Source organism: Bactrocera oleae, chromosome 2 (assembly GCF_042242935.1).
Source record: "Bactrocera oleae isolate idBacOlea1 chromosome 2, idBacOlea1, whole genome shotgun sequence".
Classification (NCBI taxonomy): domain Eukaryota; kingdom Metazoa; phylum Arthropoda; class Insecta; order Diptera; family Tephritidae; genus Bactrocera; species Bactrocera oleae.
In genome coordinates this window covers 67,561,354-67,587,165 of record NC_091536.1, presented here as the reverse complement: position 1 = coordinate 67,587,165, position 25,812 = coordinate 67,561,354, and the positions used below count along the sequence as shown (strand labels likewise).

At 33.6% G+C, this 25,812-nt stretch overlaps 1 protein-coding gene across 6 annotated transcripts in view; it reads left to right on the top strand.

The window, feature by feature from the left end:
* LOC106623711 (aminopeptidase N) overlaps positions 1–25,812 on the top strand; it is a 131,919-nt gene that overhangs the window by 98,183 nt on the left and 7,924 nt on the right. For 5 of the 6 annotated variants that reach the window (XM_036361592.2, XM_036361594.2, XM_036361593.2 and 2 more), the window contains 5 exons: positions 15,899–16,070; positions 17,909–18,187; positions 24,676–25,038; positions 25,132–25,284; positions 25,356–25,673. In XM_036361592.2, the coding sequence (XP_036217485.2) occupies positions 15,899–16,070; positions 17,909–18,187; positions 24,676–25,038; positions 25,132–25,284; positions 25,356–25,673 (1,285 nt within the window). Of the gene's footprint in view, positions 1–1,242; positions 1,264–15,898; positions 16,071–17,908; positions 18,188–24,675; positions 25,039–25,131; positions 25,285–25,355; positions 25,674–25,812 lie in introns of all 6 variants that reach the window. The other variant, XM_070105540.1, reaches the window with a different exon arrangement.

Sequence of the window (25,812 nt, the reverse complement as noted above, 5' to 3'; positions counted from 1 at the left end):
ATAGGGAATTCCATTGACCAAACTATTGTTTTGGAACTGAACAGAAAAAAAGTTTCTCAAGTATTACAAACTGTATCGTGGCTTTGAAAATCAAAAAGGTTGCAATAAAACCTCTATTCACCAAAAACTACACTGTGGCGCTAACTAGATCTTTTTAAGATCGAGAAGACGAATTAGAACTTTTGCTTGGTAGCTTCAACTATGTGACTGTAACTTTGTTGGATACAAGTACTGTGTAGTATTATAACTAATTAAGATTATATAGTGTCTGAAATCGCAGTGAATTGCAGTGAAAACTAAATTAACAATTTTATTACATAATTCACCGTTATACCCAACTGCGTCAACGTTGCACTTGAAAAAAGCTTAACTCTTGAGTGAAATTGATCATTTGCAGTGAATTTTTTGCTAAGTGGTCATTATACTTAGGAGGAACAAAAAATTGTAATTGTCAATCAACAGAACACCAACAAATGTACCGCCCCTAAACAAATGCATTTATTGCACATTCGTGTCTACATGTGATTAACTCATTGTCACAAGCGCCCATCCGAATTCTGCTGCCGTCAAATGTTGTACGGTGTTAAAGGGGCAAATGCCATTTGTCAATCAATTGCTTGCATTTACTTTTGTTTTACAATCAACCATTTCTATTTCCTTCATTACAATTTCACTTGAATGCACGAAAAGCGCATAAAAATTAATTTAACTGCACTTAAATGGTAAAAATAAACGTGGGCCTGGCGCCTGGTACACAGCACAAAGTATGCACAGAGTATCCGCACAAAAGTTTCTATTAAGTTGAGCATAGAAAATGAATAGTTTTTTTATTTGAAGTGCTTAAATGCTATAGTTTTTTTCAATTATTTAGCTCTCAATAAATTAGTATTTTCTTAAATATTTCTGCATTCACTACTTTTACTCTGCATATATTTAATTTTAGTGTGCGAAATTGTGCCGTTAAATGCAACATAAATTGTGAGGTTACATTATACTTCCATTTGGCATTTATAAATAATCTTGAAAGCAATAAAAACTTTTTTACTCACTTGTTGCACTTTTGAAACCTCAATGATTAATGTTTATGCTATGTACATATGAAGGCCGCAGCAAAACAAAAAGCAAAAATACCAAAAGAATAAATTAAAAAAAAAATTTTAATTGAAATCTTTTAGATTGTAATTCATAAAAAACAATTAAAAAGTAGTTCAGTTTGCAAAACTCTGTTTTTCTCTATTTCAGTCCCACAAATTACAACTGTATGTAAGTACAATATTTGCTCGCATTTGCATTTTCGCTGAGAAACAACATACGTTTTTGTTTTCAAGTAAATTAAATTTGTAATGAACCATATTAAAGAGGACAAATTGCAGCATTATTTGTGATATGCATGCCAAAGCACCCTTCAAATATGCACTCTCATCTACACTCAATTTGTTTTTTTGTTTTTTGCAAATAAAAAGTATTACAGGTTTTTATAATCTTCTAGAAAAATTGCGCACCATTTTTCTAGATGTTAGCAGAACTTTAGGACTTACATAACAATAATATATGCATGTACTCGGGTTATGATGAGATAATACTGCACCGAAATCAGTCATACGATGTACTACTGTGATGTTTTTATGTTGTTCAGCCCATTCAAAATGAATATTATTAATATCTATAGTCGGTTTTGATTTTATAGCCTGATATTTTCTGAAATAACATTGGATTTAGATATTTTCTAAATTAGACGCAATCTCCTATAACCTAAAGCTAAAAAAAATCTGTACTAGAAAATATTTTCCGTACAATGACCTACGGTCCAAAAAATTAAAAATTGATCGATTTTATTTCACATCAAAAAACGAATGGAGCTGATTGAACTTAGCGGCATCACTTTAGAAGACTGTAACTTAAAAACTAATTAATATATCAATTTCAAATTTTAGTATTTTATTTTTAAATAACCTATCCAAATTTGAAAACATTTTTTTTTAATTTCTCACTAGGTGTGTCCTTTAATAAAATTTATAAGGAAGAAACTTTTAATTAGAAAGTTATTTATAGTAAAAAATTTAAAAGAATAGGCATTAGTTGACATATTATCAAATTAGTGACAAATCAGTGGTAAGTTTAAGAGACTTCCCTTCAGGGTTGTCTTTAAAAATGTTTACAGCGAACATCAATGCAACTTTTCATGGCTATAAATTCTCGAACCATTTTTAACTCCATTCAAGTATTTCGAAAACTGACTTTTCAGATATCTTAATTATCAAATCTATCACAAATGAATCATTTGATGTAGTTTTAATAGCACTGTTACAAATTGTGTAGCCATAGTTTGGTTTGATGTGATCTGATCGATGTTTCTAGAACACTTCTTCAACGTTCTCCTATAAAATTGTTTGTAATAAATACGAACTACTTTCCAATGATTATCAAATAAAACTTACATCATAATGTTAAGGGGTTATAACCACTTGAAAGTAAAAAAAAAAAACACAATTCTTGGTGATTTTTTTTTTGAAGACGCATTTTATTTAAGGAATAAATAAAAGCAGCGCAAATCTACAGAATTTAATGTACATTTATAATCGGCGATTCATTTTGAAAAATTTCAGATTCTTTTATTCTCGTACCTGATTTTTCTGCTAAAAATTATCTCAATACTAAAAAATTAAAAGCACATATCGAAGGATTAGCCAAAAATTTGATTTTTCACAAAATGACGGCTTCCTAAAAAAATGCCGTTTTTTGTGAAAAAATCTACACTAAGCTAAAATCTTACAAACACGATAATATCTCCAAAACTATTTACCGGGCCCATTTCGAATTTTTCGCAGAATATTTAAAAATATATATACATTCGATATATTATTATATTCACATATTCACATGAGGGTCTCTCAAAAAAGTTGTTTGTTTTGAATGCATATCCTCTTAATTTGTTTTAATCACGTTGAAACAGTTGAAAACTAAGTTTGGTGTAGATAGGATTACGATAACTCGTGCCGATTTCAATCGAAACTTGTAAATAATTGCTTACTACAGCCGACATCGAAGAACTATAGATATGCACGTTATAATTTGTGCTTGTTGTATAATAAATACATAGTTTTCGTTCGATCAACATGCCAACTTGAATTACGCAGTTTTAAGTAAAATATATTTTTAATAGGTGAGGCAAAACATCAAATAAGGGATCAAAATTTCTTTGTTATAAACAATTTTTATCCTACAACATTCGTCAGGTGAATTGTTTGTAAATGAATGTGAAAATCTCATTAATCGCGATTGCATTAAATGTTTATTGGGAATGAACTGGTAGTACTAAAAAATCTTGTCCTAATTGTGTAAAGAATCCTGTGAATTTAAAGCAAATTTTGAGGGGTTTGTAAAAAAAATGTACAAAAAACTCAAGACAGCAGAGACAAAAGTTTGTCAAAGAACATAATTTATTTGATATTGCCCACGCCTGATACGCTTCAATTGATCAAAACAAATGGATATAAGCATTTTTTGCAACGAAAACGGGATCCAAGCCGGTCGACCTTAGATGGAGTTGCAAAAAAGTGGATCGATAAAGAGGAAATGCCGCGCCTGGAAATTATTGTGGAAAAGAAACTGCGATATAAATACATCGCAGAGTATCCCCATCGACATCATCATATAATCATATGCAAGAAGACTCATCTGATTCGAACGCAGACATAATATCGTTGCAAGAAGATGGGTCAACTCAGGTCGAAGCCTCGCAAGCCAAAACTAACAAAAAATCAATGTGAAAAGACTTCGTCCAAAATTAGTAGCGGCGCTAGACATATGTCACTAAATTATGATGGATACCGTATATGTTTTTAAATCTACTATTAAGACACTTGGATACAATACGGACGTATATCATAAAATAAAGTCCTTAATTCAAAGAATTCGCACAGAAAAAGACAAAGAACGTGCGGAATCCCTTAAAACTGACTTTCAAAATGAGTTGCCAGACCTTGTGATTGTTCACTTTGATTGAATATTATTGCCTGTTTTAGATGCTCGTAAATCAAAAGAAGAACGTCTTCCGGTAGTTAATTCATATGGAAATGAAGATCAATTGATAGATGTGCCCATATTAGAGAACTCATAAAAAAGAGAACAGACAAAGGCGGCTTCGATGACTATCGAGAACTAATTGAGCTCTCAGTGATATTTTTAGATGGAGATAAAAAGCGAGAATTTAAAGTTTAACCTCCATTTTCCATACTGTAGAATATTATTTTCTTATATGTAATTTTAATTAGTAATATGTTTGGGTATATTAGTGTTTCATTAACTAGATAAAATCGAACTTCTAACAATCTTCCACTTACCTGGTACAAAAATTTATTTATTATGTTTTTGTTTTTTAATTCACAAGTGGATATAATTTCTTAAATCACAATCTCCAAAGGTAGTACTAAATAAAACTTATCCTCATTCTTTATGGATTGCGCTTTGATTATATATATAAATGGTGCTGGAATCAAACTCTTCTACATTTATTAATTGCCATTTTTATAAGTAAATACATACTTTTTTTATTAAAGTTCTCATATATTCAAAAATAAATAAATAACAACTAATTGTAACTATTTGCAACATGAAACATTCCCAACACAGCGTGGCAAATACTTATCGGCTGATTACCTTATGCAAGGGCCTTTGAACCATAAATATTTACAGTAAATAACTGTGCGATTAATTGCCGTATATTTATAGATATACTCACTTCTGCAAAAGTGTAAAAAAGGGCTCGAAACGATACACCACATTACCCTCTGAAAAGAGGCGCGTTCCTGACCAGCAAGCTTTTAATTGCCGTTCAGTGATCGTAAACAAATAAAGTGGCGAAGACGTGTGCAATTCCCCAGCACTCACTCATTATCCAGTATCGCTTGCAATTACATGTAATGAGTCACAGACTAGTGCAATGAACTAACGCCGCAGACTACTTTGCGATCGATTTCCAGTAAGGACTTTGAGCCGCGACTGTAATGCGAGAGCGCTGTGAGTTGACAGACACAAACAGGCAAAAGAAAATCGCACTCGTACGAGTAAGGTGTTCGATTACAAATCATACTGTGTACCTACAAGCAATGAAATTACCGTAATTCGTATAGAAATATTGCAGACTGTTCTGTGGGTTTTTAAATTATATGTATTTATGTTTTATTTTTTGAACTTAATACGCGTGTAAGCAATGCAATTTTCTCTGCGCGCTTACTTTCGTGGTGTAGCACCAACCGTAAGAAATGTAACTTATGTCACGATCGGCATTACAAGACATCTTGTCATCATCTCAATTACATTGGTGCGTGATTAAATTATGCGCCACCACTAACACACGAACACACCTACTTACATATCTTCCATTCATATATGAATGTTATTTAATTGTAATAATAAGGCAGCTTTTGGGCCGTACTTCTCTCACGACTTGTATTGTGACTTTGCTGCTTCAAGGCTATACATTTAGACTGTTTTAAGCCGTCAACCAGTGAGTTGATAGTTGAGGGCGTTTATATAAAATTAAGGTATATTGCGTTCATTGCTTTTTGAAAGGCTACGAGAAAGCAATTTTCATATAACCCGAGCCTGCAATCTACTCAATGGTAGCCTTTTCGTAACAAACTTAACTAAAGCCATCGGCATCTTCATATGTATATGTTCATACCTAGTCATGAGACTTGAATTGAAACACTCAATTACACAATTATCATGTTTACTCTTATGCACATATTATGTACATAAGTATAGATGTATTTATTTCGCAATATAAAAGCAATATACCGAGCCGTTTTATATTAGCTCAGTGAATGATTTTGAAGCTTGTATCTTATACATTTTTTAATGACCTTAAGTTCGGCTTTGTTCGTGCAAATGTTGTCTGTGTGCCACTTAAACTGTGCTTTGTCTGCTTTCCTAAAACGGAAACCGTCTTGACTTTGAACTTGAGTGGTGAATGGCAAAAAACTTAATACCAAAATGTTGACAGTGTCGGCTTACTCATGAATCTGAAAATATTTAAAGGTTTTATTTATCGTATTTGTGAGTACGTATGTATGTAACTACCTACAGCTTGGTTAAACGATTGTTCGGTTCGTTACCGTTGCAAAATCAATGAGGCGTTGAATTTTCGGTCGACGGTGTTTGATGGCATCTCTCTTTTTTGTCTTTTTTATTTGGTAAAATCTCTGACTCATTTACTTAACCTTTAATGTTTTCTCTATCGTTAAATATATGCATATCGGTTTTATTTATACATTTTTTGGCGTTAGTAAGGTACATATGTATGTATGTATAAATCAATATTTTTGTTGCTTTTGCTTTTATTGTTTTATGGGCGTTGCAACTCCAACTTCTGTGAAAATGAGTTTGAAACCAATTCAAGGCCAATGCTGTTTTGATTTTTAACTTTTGGTTTTTAATTTTCAATTTAGCCGAATTATTTCTTATGAATTGCGTGTGAGCTTACAGCTTGCGGTTTTTGGTGTTAGTCATTCATTGTTTGACGATTTTTAAGCCGCTTAAGCACATTTGTTTTAGCAGTTAACGGCTGTGTTCAAAGTTTAGACTTTTTCACAGGGATTACGAGAAGATTTATCTCAATATTATCAGATATTTGTGATGAAAACGTGGGCTATAATCTGCCATTGCTTTTCGGTTTTAGCACATATTTGATTTTTAAACAAATATTAATATAGATTAATATTGAAAAATAATTTGAGATTTATAGATTTTTCCGGTTATAGCTTCAACAACTTTACAGTTCGGTACATATATATATAATCATTATGTTGTTAATAATAACTATTAATAGATTACTTGAGAAGCATTTCCATATCCAAGAAGCTAGTATAATATATAGTATATAATTGCAAATGTAGACTTCATTTCCTTCTTTCTTTCATAACGTCACGAACTACCGTATTTTTCTGTCAAACGCCACCCAAAATAAAACGAAACCTTAACTCCGGTTTCACTAAGCAATAATACCCTTCACAAATAAAAATGTGTTTTATAAAAGAACTTAATGTTGATCGATTAGTTTATATATACATTTTATGGGGCGACGTCCGACGTCTCCTTCTGTGTGTTACAAACTTCGAGGTAAAGTTAATATACCCTGTTCAGGATATAAAGAGTAACGAAAGTAAGAGGTCGTAATCTCTATTTCCATAAACTTTGTCTATATCCAAAGAAAGGCATTACGTGCTTTCAATTAATAGCAACATTATTTGAATCAACTACTTAAACGTGGACCTCCGTGTCACACTTCTAACCTTGTAAAAACATTTTCAAAAAAACTTACAGTTTAGTTTAAGCATATTTCATAGGATTTTATAAATTTACATTGAATCTCTGTTATGACTTTTGGCTTTTCAATTCTTATGGATAAAACGAAGCGTTAATAGACACTGTGTTCTGTTTATTCGCTGACTAAATTCTGAAAATTTTAAAAATATTTTAAATATTTAATGATAAGGCTACTAATGCCGAAATTAACCTCCAAATAAATAAACACATATTATTTATTTTTTTTATTGTTTTTAAGTTTTGCTCACATTTTACTTTGCTATATTTCAAAAACTTTTATCAATACTATTGTAATTAAACACTAATCCCTTACCCTATTTACCCCTTTTCGCTGCAACGAACTTCATTCAATACATACTAACAAAACGCATACCTTTGTAAATGAAAAATTTTGTTCCACTAACCATTTCGACCAATCTCATACAAATTCATCCACAAAAACTTATTCCTCACCCATTCGTTTCTTCATCTTCATACTATTTTCAGCTATCATTAATTCAAATACTCATTCGGCAAAATTTCAAAATGCATTTTCGGCTAAACAAACACCATCAAACACAACAACACAATTGTCACCAACCAAATTGCAAGAGCAACAGCAAGCAACAATGAAAAATTCATCACCCTCATTGGCATCACCAAATTCATTTAGTACGAATCGTATTGCTTCGACTTGGCAGGATATCATTCAAAAAGTGCGAAATTTCGATTATAATCGAGTGAAAAATTTAAAACAACATTTTCATTTCGAATTCGTAACGAAGGAAAAATTTTCGGGTATGTGTGTAATTGACAAAAAATAAGTTGAAAAAATAATTTTAAAAATATACAAAATAAGTATCCTTTAGCAATTTTTTATTAATCTTTAATTAAAAACAAATTCACAATTTTTTTGGTGTTTCGCGAACGCGAACATATTTGTTAAACGGAAAATATTGTAACAATAACCTGTATAAAATTATTATTATTGTTAAGATATATTATATTATGTTATTGTTCTCTAAGAGATCTTCCTAAGTTTCACCACCTAAAGAAAAATTCGAGGAAAGTAACGACTTTAATAAAAATAACTCTGACGAATAAAACTTGCTAGAAATGAATTTTCGATTTTTCATCGCTATTTAAGTGAAATCAATTTGAAAAAATTTAAAAAAAACAAATCATATTTATTATAAATCAGGATAACCTTTCATCTCAATATAAGTGCAATTATTCTCCCGAATCACAACAAACATCGTACTTTTAGAGAGTTTTTACCATGCTCCAAATTAGTCTTTCTAAGATAGATAGAAATCGCTTCTTTCCCAATCTGTAAACAATTATTTCACTTGTCGATACTCGGGCATTATAATCCAAGTGAAATAAGGGGCTTTTCTTAGCCTTACCACCGGTATGAAATGAGTTTTTTGCAAAAATGAAAAATTAATTTTGAATGGAAAAGTTAAAAAAAACTTATTCAAAGTATTGAACATTGCTTTTTACATTATTTAACCACCTTTCTGGAAAATTGTGGGTACCATGCCAATAGAAATATTCGTCTTTTAAAGGAAAACCAATCCAGACACCGAATTATTGACTTCTGCGTAGGAATCGAATGCTACTCAGCCAATGCGTGTCCCATCGTTGAAAACAAATGGTAATTGGACGGGACCAGGGAAGTCTGGTGAATTCGGCGGGTGGGTTAGCAGCTCCCAGCCAAGTACTTTGAATGCATTCTGAACCGATTTTGCTTTGCGTGCAGGTGCATTGTCGTGTAAGAAATTTACTTTGCCGTTTCCTCTGGCCCATTCTGGTTGTTTTTCGATGAATGCGTGGTTCAAATTGATCATTTGTTGTCTGTAACGATTAGTCTTTACAGTCTCACAAGGTTTTAGAAGCTCATGATATGCCACACCCTTCTGATCCTACCAAACCAGAGCATTGCCTTTTTACCGAATGGATCGGTTTTTGCAGTCGATGTTGATGGTTGTCCCGGAATAACCCATGACTTTCTCCGTTTAGGATTCTTTAAATAAATCCATTTTTCATCGTCGCTGACCATTCGATGCAAAACTGGTTTTCTTTCGTGTCTTTGAAACAAAATTTCAACATTTTACATGACTGCCATTTGCTTTTGGCTCAAAGTATCATCTTCATCCAATATTGCTTGTAGTTCGGCGGCTTCAAACCTTTTTGGTGGTCTTCCACGTTCTTCATTTCTCACATCATAATCAATATCTCTGTACCGTTTAAACCATGTTTTGCATGTTAGAGCATGATCACCACATGCCTCGACAAGCGTTCGATGCGACTCTGCAGCACTTTTCTTCAAATTGAAACAAAAAGTTAATGCTTTCCGCAAACCATCACTTTCCAGTACAAAATTTGACATTTTCAACACAATAAAAATTCAATGACAGTAAAGTTATTAAAGATATCATGTCAATCAAAAAAAATTAAGGCTCGTTCACAACAAATGTTCCCTACCAACACATTTGTATCTTAACGCTCACTTCATACCGGTACACCTGGCGTATGTATAAGGTACATCATTAGAAAGTATGGACTGGGTTAAAATATGTCTATTATACCTATGTTAATTAAAACATAAAGATCATCATTGTTTTCATGCAGAGTGGGTAAAATATGGGTAAAGCATCATTTCCACTAGTTGAGCCATATCAACTGACCAACATTTGATTTAAAATATATCAAATTTGAAACACCATCAGGCTAGTTGAGTTAAAGCTTAGAGGAAGTTATTTTGAAGGTTAAACGATATTTTTTTATAATATACAAGAATTAACTATGCACAAGGTCCACGCGAGTTTAAATCTTTAACTAGACAGAGAAGAGTTGCCATTAGACAGAAATTTGTCAAAAATGATGAAGTGATGCCATTAATAAACTTGCGATTAGAACGGCATGTTAAGTCTTGAAGTTGGACGCGGAAGTTGGAAGTAAAAATTCAGGGGTAAAAAATTAAAAAAATTATTCGATTTTAATGCTATTATGAACTTCATGATATCATCCGAATATAATCTAATTACGATTGTGACAGACTAATATTATATAACGCCTCTATTTGGAAATTGGCTTTTATCCTACTCTATCAGATTTCCCGTATTCATCCATATACTCGTACATATGTAATACAGCTTTCTACATTTAAAAGCATACGATATGAGGTGCATAAATCAAAAAGCTTTTAAACTTTTGCTTTCACTTCTCATTTTAACGTTCCTATTTCCTCAGGAATTTAGTATATTGTCTCCTCCAAACAAAATGATATTAATTAAATGTAGAAGAAATCTCAACACCTTGTTCTGGCCTCACTCATCTATTAGTTTATATTTTGATGCATTTAAAGATGGACAATAAACACACACAACAATACAAAACAAACTTAAAATAACATTTAGACGCTACCTGAAAATTTCTAATTCATACATTAATCACAAATTTTTGATAAATTTTCATGTCTGCGGTATGCAACAACACCAAATCCGCGCAACTGAATAATAATCAAAAAAAGTGGCTAGCTACTGATGGAAATAAAGCATTTTTGTTAGAAAGGAATTCAATCAAATGCGTGTTCTTTTCACTTGTTTGGTTTGTGGCATTTTGATTTGTTGAAAGCACACGTGCAGCTGGCAGTGCATCAGCGCACGGCATCTTCGTCATTTACATTTAGCATTGAACGGTTGTTTTTCTCATGCATGCCACACACACGCTGCACCACAAATGCGCTGCCTGCAACGTTTCTTTGGAAAACTGTGCTGCGGTTGTGGTTTCTATTATTCACTGTTGAAGGTAAATGCAATTGCAAGAGATCAAAGCGCATTTTATCCTCAGCAGCAGGCAGACAACATAAAAGACTTGTCCACTATACCTACAAGGCACAGTAAAGCACATCACAGCATACCACATATGAACGTACAAAATTACATATGTAGTGACAATGTAAGTAAGGCTAAGAGCATAGTACAGCGGAGAGCAAGGCGGATATATTTTTTTATATATCTCATGCTGGTTTATAACAGTCCAAGTATGATCATTTTCGAGATCAGCCATAGAACCTAACCAAACGTAACCATATATCATATTACTATCTGTTGTGTGGTGTCAAACTCTCACCCATTGTATATTGTAATTTAAAGCATTTGCCTTTGAGCTCCTATTAACATAGAACTAAAAATTATAATCACCAGCAGGTAGCCCAGGGTCTAAGGTTTTGTATCACCGTTTTGTAGATTTGCAACAAGTATACTAACTTCGATGTATAAGTTTAACGAATTTAGCTGAATATTATAGGCTTTGAAGAAAATTATCGCATTCAACAGTATAAACTTTTCAATTTCTCTTAAGCCCCTATTCCCCTAAAATATTATTTAAAATCGTAAAAATAAAGTTTAAATTTCATATTAAAGTTTCTCTAAAATCATTCAAGAAATTTGACATGGATTATTGCCTAAAGCAATGGTGCAATCTTCGAAGAAATTCTTTACACCGGATCACTATAACATATAACTGTCATACAAACTGAACGATAGGAATCAAGTGCTTGTATGGAAAACATTTTCCTTTAGGAGATATTTTCACGAAAATTTTCACGCGTTTTTGTTCTAGGCAACGGTGCATTCTTGAAATAAATTGTTTAGTTCGAGTCACTATAGCATCTAGCTGCCATACTGATCGATCAAAATCCTTGTAAGGAGTATTTTGCATTTGTGAAGGGTATTATAACTTCGTTGCAACCGAAGTTAACGTTTTTTTCTTGCTTTCCTAACTATGCCTAAGTTATTGTTTATTTCTATCCCCAGTTGTCTATGCTCCACTATGCACTTAGCCTAATGTATACAAGAGCAAATGGCTCTTGTGTGCGTCTACTGTTGCTATGATTTACAAATTGGTCTGCATTAAATTTTAAATTAGCGTTTGAGTAAGCAGTCACAGGGGAAAGCTTTGATTTGTTAGCATTGATGTGAAAGTTAATTGAATCAGATTGACGGTATATTATTGTGTATATAAGAAAAAGTATAATTAATAGCACATGTCAATCAGTTTGCATTATTTTTAACATTAAATTGTTTTTACAATTACATAATATCACTTATTAGTATTTAATTTAAAATATTCACAATTGGTGGTTAACAAATTTTAAAGTCAGAGAACCTATAGGTTTTCATTTGAAGACATTTGGCCGACCATTCCTGTTACAGGAATTTCGACTCCACTTTTTTCTGTTGGTCTAAAGTCACCACCTGGATTTTGCAATACCGTTAGCAGGTTTGCGTAAGGTGTTTCCAATCTACGCCCACTTGCCCTTAAGAATTTCGTTGCGCAATGGATTTGTTGTATGCGGCTCCATAGTGCTTGATTGGTGTTAAAATATATACTTAGCACTCTGCGAAGACAATGATTGGTGAAGGATTGCAATCGTTCTAAATCACAAGTGCGGACATTCTAAGTCTCACAGTCATACAGCAAAACAAATTAATATTTAATTGAAATAAACGCATGTAATGTCCAGATATTTTGAGTATTTCTTTGCTTGTTTGGCTTTTCCGATCAATCATCCATCTTAAACTACATGATTATAGAAAGATAAAGGATCCATATAATAAAAAAAAAATTATTTAAGATTATGATTAAAATAATAAAAAGAAAAATAATTGAATACTTGAATAATGGAACAGTGCTTAAAAAGCTGTAAAATTTCTATATACATGCTTATAATGTTATATATACTATCAAAATAGGTTTCACACCTGGAAAGTGAGTCATATCGGTTTCAAGTTTCTTCTCTCCTTGACATAGTCGATCTGCTTCAATTTTATGTAGATCCGACTGTTAGCAGCGCCAATCAATTACTGTGTCTTGAATACATTAACCCAATTTCGAAAAGAGTGCAAATCGCACTTTAAATTGCACGCATACATAACTACAAAATCACATTAAACAAAAAATAAGTAAAATAAATAGCAAAGAGAACTTCGCAAATTTTAGAATTCTTGGAATTTTTATTGACTTTACAAGCCTCACTTCGGCGCAAAGTGTATGGTATGTGGTGTGAAATTTAGATGACCGATCATAAAAGTGTTGTGACTCAATGCATATGAATTGAAATTCTGATCACGTTCTCACATAAGTAGATCAGTGTGAAACCGCTACAAAGAAGTCTTTTGAACAAAACCATATATTGAAACCAATTAAATCAGGAAACAATCAGCCCGTGTGATTATAGTACTTATGTTAATCAATGTGTGTTAAAGTCGTTAAATTTAAAAGAATCTCGATTGCTCTGAATGCATAGTAAACCTTTATGAACCACTTAAACACTTCTGTTGTCCCATTAAGTAATGGTTCTATTTACTACTTACAATGGTTAATCAATTTTATGATTCCGCCAAACAAACTCTTTTCATTCAAAACTTTCTACATAAATTGAGGCTACTCTCTTGCGATCATTGAATGCAGTGTCAACGTTCAACCACAAATTCTATTTAAACAATTCAGACCCACTCGCCACATGTGACCATTAAATGCGAGTATTTGACACAATCTTTCACATTCCTGCATTCAATTTAAGTGGTCTCAACGACATCGTGGCACAATAAACGGGAAAATGGTCGGGTTTCTATTACTAAAGTGGCTGCTGGCCGAAAAGTCAACGCAGCACGCAGCACGTAGCACTCAGCTTGCAAGTATTGGCTCGCCTGGCAGCCCACTAGTGGGCATTTATGCCTCCTGCAATTAGCTAAATTGGTGGCAATGCTGAGTGACATGTGGTTTTGCGGGTGAGTGCGAATAATTTCGCACTAATTTGCGTTTTTAACGCCTTCAATTCTCTGCTTATCGACAGCCAACATAGAAGTCATATTTATTTGCGAGCTTTTTAATTGAACGTGATTGAGCAACAATTAATTGTAACCCAGGAATATTGCACAATTTATAGTTCATAGAGTGTTGCCAAGTGAAACTTAATAGTTTCCGTTTAATTTGTATGGTGGTTGTGATGTGAAGAAAAGAAATTAGATAAAAAAACAAACATTGAATAATTAGTTCTGTATATGCATAAAAGTAAATAAATGAAAGAGTGACCAATGACAATGTGGACTTCGGCGGAAATAATTGAGCAGAATCGATGTTAGATGATCATCCTAAATATAATGATATTATGACTAACATCAATAAGAAGTTGCAAGGTCATCTGGAGTTAAAATGATATGTTAACACTGGATCAATAATGAATTCAAAAAAGTCCTAAAACTGACTCTTATAATATGATGCAAGAAAATGCTGGAAGAATTCGATCATGAAGGTTTAAAAGCAGATTTATACATAAAATTCTAAACCAACAACTACAAACCACTGTTTGGAAAACTAAAATCTAATAGAACTTTTCATTGGCAGCATTTTACTACAATAACATCGTAAACGAAAAATGATATGTTATAAAAACATCATAAATCATAATAATTTAGTTAGGGATTAAGGCGAGGAAGAATACTATTTGAAAATTACCGAACCAAAGGGAATATTATGATTATAATCATCTTACTGTCATTCCTTAAGGATTCATATCCACTGTTAAATTTCAAAAAATAATTTTTTGCATTTGCATAGATATCGAATGTACTTATATATGTATGTATGTATATTTGTTATTTAGAATTTTCTCCGAAATTTTGAAGCTGATCCGAGAAATTCGATTCGGAGGTATGAGCGTATTTGCAAGAATTTTTTAACTTAACGCTGCTCGAAACGCTGTTCTCAGAGTCGGTGAAAATAATTTCTCTAAACGGCTGGACCAATTGGCAATCGGACTTTTTGGATATATTTTTTTATGATCGAAGGAGAAATATTTTTGATATTAATATGAGCATTTTCTTTGAAGTGGACTCGCCTTTTTTTGGAAAGCCGTTATTTTGTCAAAAATCAAAATTTTGACTTTCAATCAGTACCTGAAGTCATCTATGGTAAAATTACATTTTCCTGGTTTTGGGAATTCAGATAATTTTTAGTAGAAAAATCTGCCTCACGGCCATACACTATTTTTCGGCTGTCGGAGTTCCAAAATTTTTTTAAATGGGTTGCCGATTATTAAAGTATATTGAATTCTGTAAATTTATATTTTTTTATTTATGTAAAACCCCATATTTGATGTCATCGCATTTTGAAACTGTTGAGGTCTGGTTTTACAATTTTTTACTAACAATGACAAGTCATTGTTAAAATTCTATGATATCAAAAACATGAGTACCATAATGCCATTGAAGGTTTTTTTGTGACCTAATCGCGCTAAAATTCGTAAGAAAATATGGGAAACATTTGTCTTAAAGAAAGTTCCTTTTTATCCATATAATATATTTCCTGGATTAAATCAAATGTACTGGGAATGTTGTCTATATTTATTATATTTTCTAAAGCACATTTTCTGAATATTTTGGTTTACTCTTCTAACTGGTTACCCATAATATTGTATTTTTTTATTATCTGTTTTTTTAACAACATAAATTATATAACCTTTAGACAACCCATACTATATATATAAATAATATAATATTCCATATCATTTTTCTTTTAGGTGGCCAACTAAAAACAAAAAATGGACAAAAATATGTATTCAACGGTCCACCCTCGGGCATTTACGTGACCAGAACATGCGTATTCTTCACTGCGATAGTGACGGTTGTGGCGCTCATCTTCACCATACTCATCACATATTTCTTGACTGCGAGCTCAGTAACAACACCTAGGTGAGTATCAAACGCAATATCAATCAATACACACCACTTTGCAACGCATTCAAATGTGGCGTTGTTTTTGCTGTTTCATTACGGTTTGCTGAATACCAATTACAAAGTCAATCGACAATATACGAACCACACGCGATTCGTACGAATGCTGAACAATTTGTAGTTTGCTATTTTACAATTTCATAACACGTGACCGCAACAATCACTGTTGCAACACCCATTTATGACTTTATATATAAGTATATAGGAGAGTATTGATATCATTCGCGGCATTTAAACTGAAGAGAAAAGTGTGAGAAGTGAAAATTTTCATCATCAACTATGTTATACAAGTATAATACTAAAATCCAAATCAAATTGGATTTCTAGGGTGTGTTCTTTCCTTTTACATATTATACAGTTAACTTAAATGTTTTAGCGCATATTTCTTCTTTTATTTTACGTCATTTCTATTTAATTAAGTTGTAACCTCGATTGGACAGTTTATGACATTTAGGGTTAGTCACTTTCTGGAAAAGGTTGGTTGTTGTTTGTGGGTGCTATTTTTGGCTTTCATTTTGCATACACTTTAGTTTTAGCTATTGTTAGGGTTGTGAGTTTTAGTATACAGAAGTAAATTGAATCAATTGACCCACATTTTCGATCGCTTTTCTTTGTTTAGCCAAGGTAGCGAAAAATATTGTTTCCGGTGACCAAAATTAGGCGTGTACTTTTGCACAAATATCAGTAGCGATTTAGCAAACAAGAGGAGAAAGTACACATAAATGGTTGGAAAAGAGTAATTACTATAACTTAATTGACAGGATAATGAAATTGTGATTTTGTATGGAAGAAGTGCTTCCTTAATAAACGCAAAAAAATTAAGCAAAATATGAAGCCAAGGTAAAGTAATAAACAGGGTAAGAAAGCGAAATATCAGACACTCTATCAGATGGTTTAAGAAAACTTATCCAATTAAAACATAACCGGTTTAAAGTCAGGTGGAATGTCGGAAATTAGTACACAGGATGTTTAAAATTCTGACACAATCTCACAATTTCATTACGATAACTTACTTATTGGCCGATATATGCGGTGTAAAGTCAAAGTGGTTCGAAAATCTTTATACATGTTTGAGAGGTATTGTCGCCATTTTCACACCGTAACATGAGCATGTCAAGGTAGGCCCTGAGATATGGGATTTCACTTGAAGATGGGCGGTGCAACACCCATGGTCAATTTTTTACACCGACTCTATAAAGCCCTTTGTACCATCCCGGGTGTAAAATTTAATGTTTCTGACGCATTTGTTTATTTATTTATAGCACTTTTTAATAAAACCGTTATATGAGGATTGGGCGGGATTATATTTCGTTTATTTACAAAGTTTTATCAAGATATCTTAGTTTTTGCACAAGCTACAGTCACCCGGATTTCAACTCTTCTCGTCATCTTGATCGTGTATATATATATATTTTTTTTTTTTATAACTCTATATATCTCGATTAGTTTTAGGTGTTACAAACAGCCATTAGGTGAGCAAAACTATTATACTCTGTAGCAGCACGTTGCGAGAATATAAAACTAATATAATGGTAGTTCTAGCTTAAGTGTCTTTATTCCATCCGATGAACTGGGTTAAAAGCTATTTGTGTTAAGTCTATAGATATTCGTTCATGTACAACGGTAATTTAGATTGAGCAAAAATCTAAGAATCACATGTGCAGTAGTATTGCAACCACGGATAATATCGAAGCCTAATGCTTCTACTCAGTGTGATAGATGAGATAAAGTACACAGATACAAACTCTCTTGACGCTTATCTCAATATCAATCTTAAAGAAAATTTTCCATTCCAGCTGCTTTAATGGCAACTCAAATAAGAACTCACCACCTTTGGCTCTGTCCTCCAATTCGAATGGCCAACAATACAACACCACATCAGTGGCGACGGCCAACATGCTCGGCACGGCACCACATACCGCCAGTCCCATATCGAAATATGGTACCACACCACCAATCGCGCCAATCGGTGACATCAGCTTACCGCCAGAGCATGACATTCTCGGTGCAGACAAGAGTAAATCAGCCGATAGGAAATTACAACTGCACGACGGTTGGAGACCGCTCCATTACAAGTAAGTAATCAAAATCAAGAATAAAGAAAGTAATAATTCTTAAAATTTATTATAATTTTTTTTTATTAATAATTGTGTAGGTCAATACACACATATTTGAAGTGCATATTTCAACAGCTCGTTAAGTCAATTTACCGCTTTTATTTGCCATTAAAATGCCATACTTTTAATATGACATCATTATTTGTAAATATTTGAAATGTTAAACACGCAATACTGTATCAGTGTTCCAGATAACTGAGTTTATTTGCTTAGTTTGCAGTTGTGCAAACTTTTAAATTATTTGCGAAAAATGCAATCAGCTTAAAAATTCTGTAAAATGCTTAAAATCTTTTAAAGGCTGACTTAATTTGTTTTAAGCTAACTTCTTCTCACTTTCGTTCTCCGAATCCCTATTAGCCTTTATTTAGTACGTTTTTTCATTGCAACAAAGGTCTTACTCTCCTTCTCCCTACCACATGTGGAATGAAGAGTGTATTTCTACGTCAAAAACCATTACAGCTGAAACGTGTGCGTTCATTAGGACGTAACTGTTAAATTGTTCACTTATACCATCAAATTTGATTCGGACTGACAAAAAAAAGCAATTATCAATAGGGATATTTAAACTGAATATGTTAATCTGGTGATTCGTTAGTTGATACTCCAAACACTTAACTGTGAACATATTTTGCTTTATCTTAGTAGTGTGGTAAATTTTGTTCCAAAACAGCTTATTCAATTTTATTAAGTACTTACATTTGAAAAAATGTGTTTAAAATTATCTTGTAGCGAGCAGCAATATTAATTAAATAAACTTTTAAGGCAACGACGCAAAAAAAATAGCTGATTTGATGTTACCAAGCAAAATTATCAAACTTGTCAGAGTACTTCGTTACTCGGTAGAACGATAATCTAATAACTTTACAAAAACAAAATGCACGTAAAAAAGTATCGAATAGCAACTAATGAATTAAGAAAGCTGGTGTGACTACCCCTAATGTATTTTAATACAAATCTTTATTGCCGCCTTCAAAAACGCTACTTTTGAACCAATACAAGCATGCTAACACTTAAGTGGAGTGTCTGACTTGTTGGCCCGAAAACCTAATGCTTTTTCTGGAATTTTTTTTTCGGAAAGTATAATAAGTGAAAGGAAGAAATTTTCTCACAGTTGTCGGAAAAAAGTTAGATGAAGCTTTACTTGAAAATTTGTCCCAGCGTCCAAAATTAAAATTTAAAAAATGTCATGCAAGTGCTCAATTTGGCGTCTTGTAGGACCTTCATCAACTAGAAAAACGCTCCAACAAACGGCCGATTACTTTCGTAGTTTAACAGATTTTAATTTGAAACATATTCTTAAAACATGTATGTATTTGAATAAGCAATAATATTAAAAGTGATTGTTTTGATCTCTCAAGGTAGAAACCCCTCTTGATGCAACTTTTCAAACACTTGTTATAAGGACTTCAGTGCCTTCAGCGAATTTTGGGAGAAACCCTTACTTAATGCAATTTTCCATACACTTGTCATAAGTGTCAGCTGTTATGGATTTCAGTGCAGGATAAGGATGCGTTTGATAAATGTAAGGTCCTCAGCTACGTTGTCAGGCACATCTTTTGCGAACTCTATTAATCGTTTTTGCAAAAATTCCGGGTTCCGGTCAAACAGCTGGCAAACACATACAAATTGACATATGAAGATCAACCATCACATGAACATAAAAAAATGTTGAACCAAAAAAATAAAAAACATTTATCGATTCAGTTGCGCTCGCAGTTTAAATGGACGAGTCCGAATGAAATTTGATTATTTGATAGCTAAAGGGTTCTTATCTTTGCTCATGCAAAGATTCGTAAATCATTCGTAAATAATTCCTCTGTAACATCTTAAGATAAACTTTTAAGAGGAATAAGGGTTTTGTCCAGGGCAATATTTTTTGGTGGCTTATAAAGTTTGATTTGGTATTCAATTGTATAAATACTGCAAAACTTGGTAGCAAAAGTGATTTCACGTCATCTGTTAAAACTACATTCTTTTAGTGGAATGCTAGGAGCATGATAGGCGATTTTTGCAACTTCGAAATTATGACAGTTGCGAGTATACTTCAACTAAGTAAAGAGTGTAGAAAATTTAACTGTATCTGAAAATCACACATGTTAGTCAACTACTAACACCATATTTACTATTAGCATCAAGACCCTGGCCGATTTGAAAATCCTGATAACTGTTAAAAGTATAAGAAGTAATTTCGTTATAATTTATAACACTCTTCGGTACATCAAATTTCTGAAAAAACTCCGGAAAAAACGTTTAATCCAATTATGACCTACTTAATAAGGCTATCAGAACCAAATATGTAAATAAGGCGGCAACAGCAAGCTCTTACATAATTCACAGCAAGAAAAGTAATAAAATACACCACAGTAGAATCGTTCAGATCATAAACACCGGTATCTAAGTAAAAACTAAATCCAGTAGCACGAACTCGTCAAATGAGCTCAACAGCCGTCACTCGAAATGCAACAACAAAATACTGCGAATTACTACACAGCAACGATCTGAGCGCATAGATAAGAAAGAGAAATGTTGCCAACATCCACAACAAGAAAAGCTCACAAAATAACAAAACAAAACCGTTAACAAATAAAATCAGAATTACAAAAAAAAAACAAGCCGCAAACAACTAAAGCGACGATAACAAAACGAGATATCAAACAACTCGGCATAAAGCGACAGACAGTAGCAACCGGCATTTACTTTTGCCGCGTGCGCGCAACTATTGTTGCACTAACGGACGTGGCGGCACTAGCATACAAAAAAAAAGCAAACACACCGCATGCATTCGTGCAATTGGCACACAAACGAGCGTCATTAATATCGCAGATGCACGCGATGCCACGCGTTCGGAATGCGGTGCGGCAGCCCGTGTGAATTGAATTGACTTGAATAACCATGCAGTTGAAAAGCGCCAGCGTCGCAATAGGAATCATAAAAAAACGGTTGGACGGACCTGCGATGACGTTGAGCGGCGTAAATCGAAGGCGTTCGGACCAACGCGCATCAGTTGAGACAGTTGAGTTAAGAGTTGCACTATTGCCTTGTTGTTATGCTGGTCAAATCATTGTTGCCTCTTGTCTAGTACATGTTGATCTCTACGCTTGTGGTCTCGGCGCAGTTCTTGTGATCGTGCCGCAACGCAACGCGTCAGGCCACAAGTGTAATCGGTGATCAGTGTAAGAAGTCTGTTGGATATATGAAATTGTGGCATGACAAAGCAGAATGTTGCATTTCCTGGTTTACAGCAATTATTTCAAAGCGTGCGAAGGAAAGCGATTGTCACTCAATGGTATTGACTTTGTGCGCTTCGCTCGCTAATCGCTCCCTGTTGGTCGTTGATCGGTTGATCGGGTTAGAGGTGCAGAAATGCGTTTGTCGTGAGGCTTTCGGTTCTAATTCGATCTTGCAATGCGAGAGCAATCAAAATATTGCAAAAATAACCAAACATTTTGATGGCAGCTGGTTTGAAGTTAAACTTGTATGCGGCACGAGCGTCAAATTGTATGTAATAGCGGTATTCAACGGTCCATGTCCCGTTACGAGCATTTGTTTGCTCTTGCTCTCGTGCTCTACACAAATTATACATCGCCATCTTATTTAAATGTGGGGTTGTCTAAAAGATTGCTTCTAAATAAAAAAATCAAAATAGTTATTTAAATTAAATGTCATTAACAATATTCGGTCCGAACTGTCAATTTAGAACTCAGAACAAAAAATTAAAATGGGGTTTATTTAAAACGAGGCGCATGTGTGATTGTTTTCTACGAAGCCACATACAGAAAGCTTTCAAAACCTTGCCCGTTCTTTCTATGTCACAGCAATCGTCGAAGACGCCGAAATATAGGCTCCAAAAATATGGGGCCGCTCTCTACAATAAAGTTACTCGGTTAATGTAATTACTAGTATCGTCTACTGTACTTTTATTCAAGAATCCAACGGATGAAATGATGTATGGAATACATCCTAAGCTAAATATCCTAAATAATATGGATGTTAATAAAGGGTAGTCGCTAAGAAAATGACTTGGTAGCATAGCATCCTGCCTACTCTGTTCGTCCATCCCCTTGACATAAGTTTCCTACAAAAAAAATCCACTTATTTAGCTCAGTTTATTTTAGAATCGACGCTGCCCTAATCAAAACAATTGAGTTAAAGGACACACCCAAATTAGATTATCAAAGGTACTAAATTGCGTAGCTTAGCAGTATAACAACTCGGAATCACGTACATCTGTTATTGATAAGAGATACATATGTTTTGAAGATTGCGGACCATCTGACTAAGACAAAAGCGGACACAAAGCCGATAGGACCGGATACATCTTTACAGTGGAGGAAACAACCTGGATAGGTTCAGATTGGTTATCAACCCCCTTACAAACAAATTTAGGCAGCTTAAAGCTGTGTACTTTGGCACTGCGGTGAGTTTACAAATGCTCAAAAGGGAAACTTGATCGACGGAAAACTGTTGGTTCTGCGACCTGGAGGCGGTGAGACCAGATCATCTATTCCTTGAGCAAAGTCATCGGACCGAAGTATCCTCAAAGGAGTACGTCATTAACCGTGACTCCATTAACCGTGCTTGTTAGGCTTCCTTAATGCGATTTGGTTGGATAAGTTAATGTGAGTGAGGAGAGGATATATGAGTACAAGAAACCAAAAGTCGCAAATCATATGTATACATATTCCATATAACCCAATATAAATACCCTCCTTAGCTTAACTTAACTTAAACTCTTTTAGCAGAAACATTAACAAGCATATTAGCTCCATATTTTGCAACATTATCTGTATAAATTTTCTTTTTTAAAGCTGACAGTTGACAGTGCCAGATGTCTGACGCGTTGCGCCCAAGCTCGTTAATCAGATACTCACTTGTTGCGTTTAATTTACGACACTGAGAGCAACTGGTAATTGATTTAATTAGGAAAAGCGCGTATGGCAAATATAAGTTGAAGAATCAAGCATTTTTCTATCTGATACAGTTGTATACATGTTTTATTACGATATAATAATTTGAAATTATTTGCGCATTGCCGTGCACCATATGACTACTGCTGTTAATTTTCTCATACAATAATTGAATGTTTAATGAAAATCCGTTACGACTTTTAATTGTTGCAAATTTGCAATTGTATTGTTATTGTTAGTGGTGGCGCCTGGTGTTTCCTATGACTCTATCGACTATTGTTGGCTAGTTGCTCTCACTGATGATCGCATGCACTGAGGCGGATTTTCAAAGCTTCCAATAACAGACGGTTCTATATTTAATGACGTTTGTCATTAGGTTCATATACACGAATAAATATGTACAATTGTACGTATGCATAACGTCGATAGTTTATTCGGCGTCATTGGTTTTATTGATTTATGAGCTAATTGTTAGTGTAGGTGCCAAGATCGCTGTAAAATATCGTTTTGCCTTTCTAAGGGGCTGAGATAAGTAAATTGATACTTAATATTTATTTTCATACTACATAGTATACATATCTACATAAATAAACACATTTGCTTATTTCCATTAACATTTATTAGCCAACATTACACAGAAGCTACAGGCAGGTCTGCTTATTGCAATTTTTATCTTAATTGAATTAAATTAAAAGAAATGAAGTGGTTTTATAAAATGAACATAAAACTTTTTTTTTGAATAGGTAGCATATAATAATACTGTGGTCATACCTTTACAATCTGAATAATAGACTTTTGTTTTTTGAGAAGTTGCCACCCGACTTAAATTTTTTTCGAAAAAATATACTACATGAACAAGATTGTGAATATATCAGTCATGTTTTCAAAGGTTTTATATAACAGGTGGTACAACCGTTTTTAGCACCAGCCAGGAAAGCAACAACAAAAGTATTTAACAGAATTTCATACGTCAGAAGATGTAGATACATCACAAAATACTAATCTTTTTGACTTAAACGAGTTGCTTGTTCGATTCACCACACTTTAAGTTTTTGTTTCTAACAGAGACTCCCAACTACAGATAAATTTATCGTATATATTCTATTGTGACTACGTCTATCGCCATTATGAAATAATGGTGTTGCCACCTAATTAAAAAATTGAAATATTTGTACAAAAAGTAAATTTAAAAAAAAGTTAACATGAAAGGTCGGAATTAGGTATAATATAGAATAGAGTTGGAGAATTATGAACCGAAAATTCATAATAAAAAAATTTTTTTGATTGTTTAGATTTTATTTGTCTAGTAAGTTAAATACCGCTATTATATTTAAGTATAGAGTTTGAGTAAATTAACTTGAAACTTTCATTTATTCTTGAAATTTTTGAAACTAACTAAATTTTTAAGGTATTTTTGAAAAGTTGAGCACTTCGGCTTGATAATACTTAAATATTGATCCCATTTTCTCACTCATTTTCTTCAAAATTAACAAAATTATTATTTAATCATCCAAAAAACATAATTTTTGCACTTCCCAGCATTGTAATTGAGCCCAACATTAAAACCGCCTCCAACAATGGTAGCATTGCCATTGAGGTACAACGTGATGCCAATATCCCTACTCTGCTTCCGATTATTCTTGATGTGCACAATATTTCCATTTCGAATGTGCGCGTTATACGTTCGCTTAGCAATGTCTCAGCAAGCGATGAAATCGAATTGGATTTCGATGGTAAATATGGAGAGAACAATTCATCCTTTGTGGTGGCCATAATTAGAGGTATTGAGGATGAACGGGATGTCAAGTTAATTGTAAGCATGGATTTTGTCAGTCAGATAACCGACACGCTTCAAGGTGTGTACAGAACAAGCTATACGAATTTGGAAACCAATAAAATCGAGTAAGTAGAAATGAAGAAAGATTTTTATGCCATATATTAATAAGATATATATTATACACGTCGTTCCCTCTCCAAACTTCTTTTTTTCGACAGATGGATGGTCAGCACGCAATTCTCGCCAGTCGACGCTCGCCGCGCATTCCCTTGCTTCGATCGTCCAGACATGAAGGCGAACTTTACCATCACTATTATACGTGATGATAAACTCGGCATGGCCTTGTCTAATATGCCACTCTATCGTAGCTCGTGAGTTTCCCTTCTTTTGTCATAACTCACAGTTATATAATACAAATATTTTAAATCTTTCTTGGTTTTAGTGTTCACCGACCAGGCTTTACGCGCGATGATTTTGTAACATCACCGAAAATGCCTATCTACAGCTTCGCCTTTGTCGTTTCAAATTTGGTGAAATCTCACTTCTCCGACTTGGATGCAAATCTAGTTCCGCGCGTAGAGATTTGGACCCGCCCCGAAAATACTGAAATGACAAATTATGCCTATTCAATGCTGCGAAAGTTCTTGCCCTACTTCGAAGATTATTTTGGCATAAAGAACCGTTTATCGAAAATCGATATGGTATCGATACCTGATTTTGGTTTTAGTGCTATGGAAAATTGGGGACTAATTACATTCAGGTTAGTTTACCAAATATTTGATAAGAAAAATCGATCTATCATTTAAGCATTTTTGCACAAATTTAAATGAGTATGGTTTGGACAGTACTTACATTATACCAGCTTGCCTCTCTTTTCAATGTTGTTTTAAAATACCTTC